Raw genomic sequence first — 11,391 nt, 5'->3', positions numbered from 1 at the left:
TCTGTCGTCTGCTACCGACAAATGGCGATGCGAAATGCTCATAGTTCTGCAGGTGAATGTAATTTGTTTAGATGCATCTCTTACTGAGCTGATTTTTTTTACATGCGACTATTGTGAGCTACCCCAGTGATTCATCTTTGAGTTCACTGTACGAGTGATCTGCTTGCACAGAAATAACGCGGTTCGATCCGGCCGCGGCGGTCGAATTTCGAGGGAGGCGAAATTCTAGAGGCCCATGTACTGTGCGATGGCAGTGCAGAACCCTAGGTGGTCGAATTTTCCGGACCCCTTCAATACGACATCCCTCATAGCCTGAGTCGCTTCGGGACGTTAAACCACATAAACTAAACATCATATACTTGGCCGCACAGCGGTGCTTCTCAGAGCGGCTTTGATACTGAGCAGTCGGCCCTTGAAAAGGGTGCCAATGCTTCCAAGCTGGACATAAGACCTCGACAACAGATGCTCATGCGAGGCCATGCCGACCATTCAAGGTGACCTCGGTTGTGTGCATTGGAAGAGTGCTAGCTAGGCCAGGAGGACTTGCAGTTCCTGCACCCCCCCCCCCCCCCCCCCGCAGAAATTTCAACAAACTATATAATTATTTATTTATTTATTATTTGGAACATACTGCTAGCCTCTTTCGAGGCTGTTGCAGGAATGGGGACAGATCGGTTTTCTTTTTTAGGTACGCCACAACGGGAAAAAAATCACAAATAAGGTTCACACAACTGAAATAACATATAGTAAAAGGGATAATCATGGGAGACAGTTTCAAAATACATGACGCAATATTAAGCAACACAATATAAAGCACAGTGAGGAAAAAGATTGCTTCAGAAAAAAGCACGTGCAATGCCCGACTAGAAAGTGCAATGCCTGACTAGAAAACTGTAAGCTCTGTACAAACAGTGCTAGAACAATGTACTTCTTTTCCATGCGGAAAGCTGCTCCAACGTCATGGCATGGCTGAGCAAACACAGCCACTATCATTTACAGAACATCAAATGTGAGTGGTTGATCAACTTTCGCCTGCAACAGCTTACACTGAAATAAACCAAAGGCTATGTTCAAGCCTTTCATGAAAAGGCCAAAGCTCTAAACTTGAACTAAAATATAAAAACTACACAATAAAAATACATTATATGATTATGCTGAAGGCTGATAAGAATGAATGGAGGCCTCCAACCCGGGAGAATTTTCACAGGGAACCCCTCAGATTTTAAGACGCGTCTTCAAAAAGGCACCTGCATGGAGCCAACATTGCGAGCGCCGTCAACAGTGGAAAGATCTTCCCTTTTGTCTGAGGGAGGAAGGGTTTGCCGACCAGCACCTTTGGCAAGGCAGACGTTGCGTTGTGTGACCACTCGGGGGTAAATTGCATCGTTGAGGGAAAAAAACCTTCTCCTCAGGCAAAACGGTGGTGGCGAAAGGAAGATGTCATAACTTTCCCATAGGGAACGGTGGCCCGACCTCTCTCTTGCACATTCGGTGCTCGCTCTGTTAAGCAATGAAAAAATACGCAACCAGCACCGTGTAATTTTGCAAAGTCGTACATGACACCACAGCAGTTGTACAAGCCACGACTACTCATCTATAAACATTTGCTAATATAGTTCTCCCCACCCCCATTGCTCACTACATTCAACCACATTCTTTTTTTATCACACATGCCACGCTACAAGATCACCAGTTACCTGTCCTGCCCAATTGTAATTATCTCCAACTCTCATCTGACCTCTAACCCGCACTGCTCTGTCTTCTGCCTCTCATACATATGCAGTTATACACACATGGACATCTTGCATCTTGCTTGTGCAATGGGTCGGCACTGTAACTATTGCACTGTGATACACTAGACAACACTGCACTCCACAAATGAATCTCGTATCTGGCCTTCCAAGCAGGCTACCAACAACACATAGCCACTCAGGGAACAGTTCAAACACTGAACCATTTTGTACATCCCAGAAAAATCCCAATAGCCCATACCATATCCAATGTGTGCATGCAATACACTGGCACTTCAACTGGCACATCATAACGCACCACAATAGTATCAGATCAGAATGTTAACCAGTGCACCTTGGAGTCACTTGACCGGACACCGCTGGCAAAAATAGCATTCATGGCCCTCATGCGGAACCGCTTCCGTCCTGCTCGTTTTTATCTCTGCCTTCACGATCACGCAGTAGGATTTCTATGAGCAAGGCTATCTCAGGGTCCTCGATTCCTGGGCTCTCACTTGGCAGTGGCTCGCCATGGTATGCCAGGAAGGCACTGAGCGAAATTACTTCTCGGACTGTCCGATGGTACCGAGTTGTACGGGGACAGCCACAGTGTGCTGGGCACGTCTCGTGTGACTCAGTGTTCTTGCCTTCTCTCAGCATCCCTAGCAGCCGCACCAACCTTCTCCGCACTTTGGACACTTCGTCCTGCTCGAACTCCGGAGTAGAGTCTTCGTCTGGCGAGTGCCCGGAATCCGATATAATGACTGTGCTCGGCACGCTAAGAGTACTTGCCGGTGAGCCTGCGTCACTTCTCTGAAAAATGAAACAAAAATGGGGGAAGGGGCACAGTGAAGTATGATAACTGCCGATGTTCGGTCGCAAGACAGGATGTTAACGGTCACAGATTTACGGTGATGTGTCATTATGTGACCAGCACCAGGCACGTGCCCGTGCACTCAATGTGACCACTATGGCAGTTCAGGTTCCCACAAAGTCTGTGTGTCACAGACTTTACTCCAGGTCTAAGGCATTAGCAAAGGACAGGTACTAGCATTGCAACAGTTGCAGAGTTCAGCGAATTACGCAACAGAGCGTAAACACTTGGGAATTTTTACTCAATTAGATACCGAGAAGAAAGTTAATGACATGCACCATCCATGCAATTATTTTTGTTCTTAGCAAAATATGAAAGTAGTGAAAACAACGGCAAAAACTGGTTTGGGTACTTCTGAAAATTCAGTTTCTCGACTCATGAGGTGACTGGCTGCACAAGGTCACTGGAACTGGCAATCTGAACCAGTGCAAAATAAGCCAAGGTGTCCTTTCAACCAGAGAAAGCGAGGGCACACCAACAGCACGGTTATCACAACCGCATAGGTATAACCAAGCACTTATTGACATGCAAGCACAGTTGGCTGACACACATGGCACTGCGTAAAGGTGGCAGCCCAGACAAGACTCCAACACGTCTGCCCTTCCCTCCAAAACATTCAGGTGTAGTAGCCGAGTGTCTCATCTGCGCCTCTCCTTGGTCAAGAGTTTATTGACCGTACTGTTGTTATATCGTGAATCTGCATCAATTTGCCCAGCTTTCTTCTTTAAAGGGGCCTCGAAACACATTTTCAGTGCATTGTATTGGCTATTGGTTGCATAGAATGAGTTATAGTGATCCACGTATACTGTGGTTTTTAATATTTTAATAACCTCGCAAAAACAAATTCATGGCGCTGACTGTGCCACCATACAGTGGCGCTTTTTAGCAGCGGATATGACATCACTTAGTGCGAGCTTGATGATGGGACAAAGAGTAAATAAACTGCGAATTGCGTTAACAACTAGAGATACGTATTGTCAAGTTTTTGTGTCTTATATTACATTAACAAAACCAACTTGTATACCCTAGATAAAAGCACTGTAAATAAAGTAAAACAAAAATATACCACGACAGGCTCTAGCTACTTTTTGCATCCAAGGACTTTGCGCCGCTCTGTAAACATCCTACAACCTAGAACTAAACACTTGTGGCTACTCTCTATGTATCTGCGAGCGGCTTTGCGGAATTGATCCAATCGAGCCATTGCACTCTATAAGCGTTCGTTTCGGTCCCAAGGAAGGATGCGTTCATTTCACATTTAGCAGGCAGTGCGCATCGTCAGCTTTTGGAGGATCACCACGCAGTGGTGCCAGATGGCGCCACGTTCCCATCAACAGCGCGCGCTCCTTGCTCGCCGTGACCAACCAGCGAGCTAGGAGCGACGGGCGATGTTTGGCGGTAAGCAGTAGCGGTATGTGCTATGCTAAATGTGTCTGATCTCTTGCGCAGGTTGTCACACCATCGCAGTATCTTGCGCGCGAGTTCGGGTCCATAAGGGAATGCCACTGATCAGTGTTCCCTTCTGCGCTGTCGACATGACGGTGAAGCACCGCTGGGTCAGCTGGGTGTTCACATGGTTGTTGTAACCATGCAAACGGCGCTGCCAGCCTTGGCATGAACGAGTTACTGAGAACAGGCAACCATAGAGTGCAAACTTGCGCACGTGCTAAGATCGGCTGTTTTGATTCGTCGCACTAAGTGTCCTCATTGGGAATGGGAAGTTGCGCGAAAATAGAGTTGAGGGCAGCATTTTGTTTGTTTCTATTTTGAAATTGCTTCATTGAATAACTCCCGTTCCTAAGCATCAATTCCCGTAATTCTTTTTGAGTCAGCATCTGTGTGACATAAAGAATCCACCTGAAGCACAACCGGCATCCGTTCAAGCGGTGTTTTGCAGCCCCTTCAATCAAAAAGAGAGACCCTTGTGCCTGTGATATTTACGATAGACATCACGACACTAGCCGAATAAAATGCACGATAAGTTAACTTGACCTCAGTGCACTTCTGCAACTTCCCTACTGGAGCTCGCAAAAAGCAGCTCTAGAATAGCTGCAGTGACAACCCTGATAGATATTCTCCAGTTCTGGCCTCAGCACTAAAGTGGGACAAATTCTTCATAGTAGCACAAATGCTTGAGCAGCCCTCTACTTATGCTTCTCACCTGGATTACTATGGTCAGGTGAACTTGCTGCAAATTGACATAATTGTAAACAATTACCAAATTTGCAAAATAACAAATTAGTAACCTTGCACAACAATTAGTAAAGACTGCATGCAACCATATCAACACACTCTTTTGATTAAATATGAGAGCAAGGGGATCTCATAAAATTGATGGAGTTTAGTAGCCACCTGCAACTTCACGCCAAGCAAGGTAGCTAACATGCACAATGGTTGTCACGTATTAATCAGCCAGCAGATGCGCAGGTTACTGAAGCTGTTCAAATTGACAGCAATCGTGGCACTAGAAACTGCAAGTTCAAATCCAAACAGTGAATCAGCAGCAAATGTGAATATTTGCATCGGAAGTGAAAACAGACTCACATTATCCCTGTGTGCTTCTTTGGTAGCCCCGACTGGATGGACTTCGGCAACACCTGGTATAGGACCAAGATTACGGACAGCAGCCTCTTGCAGCAAGGCCTCCATCAGCAGGTCTTCATCAGCGCTGTCGAGATCCTCCACTTCTGCACCAGTGCCCAGTGGTGCGCTTTGGTTCTTTCCTCTGCCTGCACCGTGGGAAGCAGAGCTCGAATGGCCATCTTCACCGTACTGTGGAAGCGAAGGAGCTTGTGGTGCCTTTTTACTCCCCCGTGCAGTTTTTGCTGCTGGGGCTCTTAAGCCCGATTCAAGTGATGGCTTTTGCAGACTCACATCATCTCTGTGCGCTTCTTTGGTAGCCCCGACTGGATGGACTTCAGCAACACCTGGAATAGGACCAAGATTACGGAGAGCAGTCTCTTGCAGCAAGGCCTCCATCAGCAGGTCTTCATCAGCGCTGTCGAGATCCTCCACTTCTGCACCAGGGCCCAGCGGCGCGCTGTGGTTCTTTCCTGTGCCTGCAGCCTGGGAAGCAGAGCTCGAATGGCCATCTTCACCGCACTGCGGGGGTGGAGGAGCTCGTGGTCCCTTTTTCCTCCCCCGTGTAGTTTTTGCTGTTGGGGCTCTTAAGCCCAATTCAAGTGATGGCTGTTGCAGCAAGGAGCAGCTTCTCGTGTATATTCCAGAGCTGGTTCTGGTACTAGGGGCTGTGGCGCTTGATGCCATCTCATGGGTGGGCATGGATGAAGAAGGACTTGGGTTTTGGTGAGACACGTTGTTGTGACCTTCTTCCCTGATTTTGCGTTGCTTGCGAGGCGAGGAATTACTTGTGTGCGAGTGATCTGTACATTTGTATTCTGTGCTGGACACTGAGTCTGGTCTGTGCTCACTGCGCAATGGGATGACTTTTTTCTTATGGCTATTGGCTGGAGAAGGACAAGGCAGCAGCCTCCTGCGAGCGTGAGAGGGCGGCAGCGGATCCTCTGGATCTGGCATCGTATCATCGGGTGATTCACAACAGCGCCACGTACTTGAATGGCTTCCGCAGTCTTTTTGTGGTTCTGGACTCTGCCGTTTCCTCGGAGATGACCGTGCAACAGGTTGTCTGCTGAGAAAAGGTGTGCGCTCAAATAAACCTTCCATAGCGCCACTGTCACCACCATGAAAGCGTCCTGGTGAGAGGGTACCTCTTTTCACCTTTGGCATCACGGCGACGTCGCCACTTGATTTTGGAGATGACTGTGAGTTTGAATGGCTGTTAGTGAGCTCTTGGGGTGGAGTATTTGGCCGTTTCCTCAGAGATATCCGCAACGGTATGTGTCTGCTGGGACATGGTGTGCATTTAACCACATCTCCCAAAATGCTGCTGCCACTACTTGCGGGAAGTGGTTGCTTGCCTAAGTGGCTACTGGAGCATTCTTGCAGAGCTGCACTGTTAGGTTTCACGGGGGTTAGAGTGTGAAATTTCACAGGGGTTCGTTGTAGCGTGTTTCGGCTTTCGGAAACCGTCGTGCGAGCAGAACGACCAATGCCGGAGATTTGAGAGCCTGGCTTCATGTAACGAGGAATGGGCTGTTTTCGTGGAGTGCTGTTTTTGCATTTCCCCTCGAGTGATGACCGCAATCCTCGTTCCTCATTCAGGATGGGTTCCTGTCCAGGAGTGTCTGGCACATCCACTCTGCTTGTGCTTGCCTCCCTTAAGCTGTGTCGAGATCTTACAGAAACACTCGCAGTGCTGATGGAAAGCTCCTTTTGTTTTTTGCACAGCACTTCTGAAGGTGTTGGCAAGGAATGTTTTCTTAGTGCGACTGCAGTGCTGCCTTGGTCTGACGTCGAGGTACTGTGATCAGGGTCGTTCTTTTTTGCCAATGGGCTGTCCAGTCCACTTTCAGAACTCTTCTCGGCGCTCTTAGCAGAGGGTGAAGCAAATAACAAGAGCTCCCTACCATTATCGCTCTCCTTATCAATACGTGCTCTGTCGGGAGATGTCCCAGAGCTCTGCAGGGGTGATGAACTTTCCGTTTCAGCAACGACTTCGGCTGGTGCCCCCTCGTCTTGTAGACCACTCCCGGAAGGTCTCTGGGGCTCGCGCGCCTCTTGCTCACTGTCGCTGTCTTCGACGATGACGCTCGATGCCGCAGCCAGTAGGGGCGAGCTACCTCGGTCTCCCGCCGATTCACTGCTCTGTTTTCCGGACAGAACGTTAACCTCATGAGGCGACTCGTACAGATGTTTCACGGGGAAGATATTTTTCAGATAATGTTCCTTCAGCGACTGCCATGAATGCTTGCCGGGAAGGACACCAGCCGAGGCCATTTCTTTGTACACCGCATTGCCATGGACATGGACGCCTGGCTTCTTAGCTACGAACTCTGCAATCGCAATTTCTTCGCCAAGGGTGTATTCCCTTCTTGAGCGAGTGGAATGGAGTCTTCTCGTCTTGGAGTCGCTTGCGTCCACCACGGCTGGCGCCATTGGTATTTTGAACTCTATGAGACGAAGTAGCTTGTCTCTTTTGGCACAAGCGCGAATATAATTAGCAGAGAAGACATCATCGCTGCTGTCTGTAACAGTAACGCTGGACGGCACCAGTCGTATGGCATCAGGAACTTTTTCTGGCTGTACGAGAACGCCACCTCCGTACTCTATAAGCTCCCGTATCTCCTTGCGCTCCGAACAGGGCACCAAGGAGAACAACATGGGGCTACCATCCGCTTTCGCGAATAGCGCTCGACTTCGCTGCTTCTTGGGCATGACTTCACAGCACTTAACGTAGTTTTAAAATCACAACAACCGTAAGCTCCGTGCTAGACGGTCAACAAAACCGCGCGATCGCGCGTTGGCTTACGTCGGCTCATCGAATTTCTTGTTTTGGCTGCTTTGGCGCCGTTCGCAAGATAGACTTGCATGTTTGTAAACAAACAAGGTAGCGCTGCAGTCGCTAGCGAGCTCGTGGTAGGCAAACGGTCGGGGAGTGGCGTCGCGGATAGGTGTTGAGCGCGGGTTTTCAAGGCTTGTAGGCGCGTTTCCAGTTTCTGCGAATCATAGCAATGGTCGATGCTTCCAACTTAGTAATTTGTCGAAGTACACGAGCTCGCGTTGGCCACGTGCAGCCTATAAAGAGAAATAGTTTGCCACTGTATTGTATATATGGTTAGTAGTAAACATGTAGAAAGCGTTCATGCCGTTTATTTATGCGCTAGGCATTGAGTAAAACAAGTTTTGACACTCTGCACGAGTGTCACTGCACTAGTTTTGCACTCTGCACTAGGACAATAGTGAGGGGAAGCGCTGGCCTTGTTTCGTCGGAGCAGACATGCGCTCATCGTCTGCTGACATACGTACGTGTCGCGCTGTGCGAAAAGTGGGGACAGCGTCGTGTCCCTGATCTCCTGTCTCGCTTAGCGCTGTTTTTAGCCGCATGACCACGCACCAGCCAGGCCGACTTGTCCTCTTGTTAAGCTGGTCGATTTAATGAAAATTTTTGATTTCTAGAATTATTTTCTTTCCTAGCCCTGACGTCTAGTTTCGTGAAGAAAAATTATAGCAAAATATTAAGTCAAAATTTACAAATTACGCTTTTTAGAAGTGTGGTCGTCCAAAATTGTGAGGTAATTTCTTTGATTTCAGTGCCGCATTTCTGTGACCAAAGCGAAAGCGAAGATGCCATATACGAGCTAGGGAATAAACTTTAAGGTTCGTTTTGTGACCTCTCACATTTTCTGCGACTGGATCACTCACCTTCGTAATTCTCATGAAAATCAAATGATTCCATTTGTCGCAAACTATTCCTGAGACGTTGAGGAGCGTAATAAATCTCTCGATTTTTTTCCCTACACGTGCAGTACTGTGTTAGTTATTACTGGTAAGAAACGTTTTCATGTAACTATGCATGCATAAGTACTGATCATATAGAAAAAGAACTAATCGCGTCATCGTACAGAACAGGGCTTTATGTACATGCTGGCATAAAAAAACTGCCCACTATCTACTCAATTATTTGAGACCTTGGGGGGACTTGACGACGGTGTTAATTATAATTACCCAGAACTGCACCAGGTATAGCTATAAATAAAAGGAATTACTGAAACTAGCGTTGGAATTTCATATTTGCACCAAGTTTAGTTACATATCGCATGCATGAATAACGAAACACTTTTCATTGCGGCATCCCCTCTCAATCTCGCCAAGTGTCTGTTAGTAGCACGCCTGCGGCTGCTTCTTTCCAAACAAGCTTCGTGATCATGTACTACCTCATGAAACATGACACATGCATGATGCAACGAAAAAGCATATGGCGTTTACCACACTTAAGGTACGCTATTCTAAGCACACCAACGCGACCGCGCAAGATTGACACAACTTACCAGACTTCTTTCTACTAGAATGAAATAATTACGTCGTCATATCAGGAAACAGTTTCAAGTAAATATTAAATGTCATAAAACGCGCCATTAAAACATGGTGTGCTATTAACAAAAAAACGCATTCCTTGGGGGCGAGTGAACCTGTCGGCGCCCCGTGCACTCCGGCTCAAGGTGATAAGTACGTAGGTGTGCAGCTGCATATGTCTTTTTTACTTGAGCAATTATCAGCCTACTATCCTGAAGTTCAGGTGAATGAACGCAGTAATTTGCATGCTATTAAGTGCATTGAGTGGCAGTGCCTATCGACTCCCAGACTTCGCGCTTTACTACCGTGGCCCAATGCCTGTTAGCCAGTTTCCGAATGCGGCATTTATGCGCGAGAAACCTATCGAGGCTAATTTAATATTTTTTATGCAACTACGCGGATCCAGCAGTGACGCAGCTGGTCAATACATGCTGCTTCTGCAGCGCACAGGCTTGAAGCAGCCGCCGGTAGCTGCGGCAGCTGCGGTAGGCAGGGGCAAGCGGAACCTGTTTTGCCTACCATGCGAAAGTCGCTGCTAACATCAGCGCCACCGCATCTTCGTGACGTCGCGGGGTGAAGGAGGTCCATATCCATGACATGAAATTTTACTCTTCTCTTGATTTTATCCACCAATCAGATAACCTTCGCTTGGTTACTTCTACCCGCTTAAAATCTACTTTCCCTTCAGTGTCCTTAAACCTCAATGCCTTGGATAAATCAGTCCCGCTGCTTTCCACTGTAGGGTGAAGCCCTTTACAGAAAAGTATCAAATGTTCAGCCGTTTCCTCCTCCTCTCCGCACGCAACGCACAACGTGTCTATATCGTGGTACCTGACTCTATATGCCTTAGTCGAAACACCCGTCCTGGCCTCAAACAACAAAGAGCTTCCCCTACAATTATCATAGATATTTTCCTGTATGTTAACAGTGCTGATTTCGTCAGCATCCCTGTTTTCCACAGAGCTCTCTCTGTTTCTTTAACCTTTTTCTTCACTGATAATTGCTGATTCCCCCCCCCCCCCCCCTACTGCTGTCCAGATATTTGCTTGTCAATTTTCTAGTTCGCTTTCTCCATTTCGTACCAACATTCCTTATATGCAGGTATCTGCAAACTTTCCTAGCCCACTGCTTTTCCCCCATTTTTCTCAATCGCTCCTCAAATGCTATCTTACTGCTAGCTAGCTTCTCTTCTCTCGAACGTCACCCATCCCATATCACCCTGTACCCCTGATTTGATGTATTGCCATGTGCTCCCAAAGCTAGCCTCCCTACGCCACGTTGTTTAATTTCTAACCTTGCTTGAACATCTGGTCTCATGCTCAGGACCGCATTACCGAAAGTCAGGCTAAGAACCATCACCCCTTTCCAGACCCCTCTTACCACTTCGTACCTATTGTATTTCCACAGTGCCCTATTTTTCATGACAGCTGCATTCCTACTAGCTTTATTCATTACATATTTTTCATGCTCTGTCAGATACTCATCACCGTTATTTATCCACACCCCAAGATACTTGTACTCATCCACTACATCTAGAGTGAATTCCTGCATTCTATGCTCGCCGACCTCATCATTAAATATCATGACTGCAGATTTTTCCTTACTTTACCGCTACCAGCGCGCCTTCATGGCAACAAAATCTACTCTAGAGCAAATTTATTTTGCACCACTGAGTACGCCTCTAATTTTCCTTCGTGTTTTAAGTGTGCAACACTCTTTATTAACTTAATAGAGCGTTATTTTTTTTAATTTATTGTGTTGCTGTTTTTATTTAAGCTGACATGTTCGCGCCGCTGTCAGCGCACCTTCGAAGCAACAAAAGTTCCTGTAAGAACGAATAGTAATAATAATTGG

General features: G+C 47.2%; 1 protein-coding gene across 1 annotated transcript; it reads right to left on the bottom strand.

The window, feature by feature from the left end:
- Positions 1–598: 598 nt before the first annotated feature.
- LOC144114195 (uncharacterized) lies at positions 599–7,998 on the bottom strand. Its single transcript, XM_077647775.1, has 2 exons — positions 5,149–7,998; positions 599–2,543 (listed from the first exon to the last, which is right to left on the bottom strand). The coding sequence occupies exons 1-2, from the start codon at positions 7,897–7,899 to the stop codon at positions 2,136–2,138; spliced, it is 3,159 nt and encodes a 1,052-aa protein (XP_077503901.1). The 5' UTR covers positions 7,900–7,998; the 3' UTR covers positions 599–2,135.
- Between the last annotated feature and the right edge of the window lie 3,393 nt (positions 7,999–11,391).

The sequence above is a fragment of the Amblyomma americanum genome, chromosome 1 (assembly GCF_052857255.1).
Source record: "Amblyomma americanum isolate KBUSLIRL-KWMA chromosome 1, ASM5285725v1, whole genome shotgun sequence".
In the NCBI taxonomy this organism is placed as follows: Eukaryota; Metazoa; Arthropoda; class Arachnida; order Ixodida; family Ixodidae; genus Amblyomma; species Amblyomma americanum.
Note: the sequence above shows the minus strand (reverse complement) of the source record. Positions and strands in the feature narration are given on the sequence as shown.

Excerpts from the sequence above, each read along its gene's own strand:
- LOC144114195 (XM_077647775.1), bottom strand. The coding sequence starts at position 7,899 with ATGCCCAAGAAGCAGCGAAGTCGAGCGCTATTCGCGAAAGCGGATGGT. Across the intron at positions 2,544-5,148 it reads AAGAAGCACACAGGGATAAT|AGAAGTGACGCAGGCTCACC; the intron begins GTGAGTCTGTTT and ends TTCATTTTTCAG.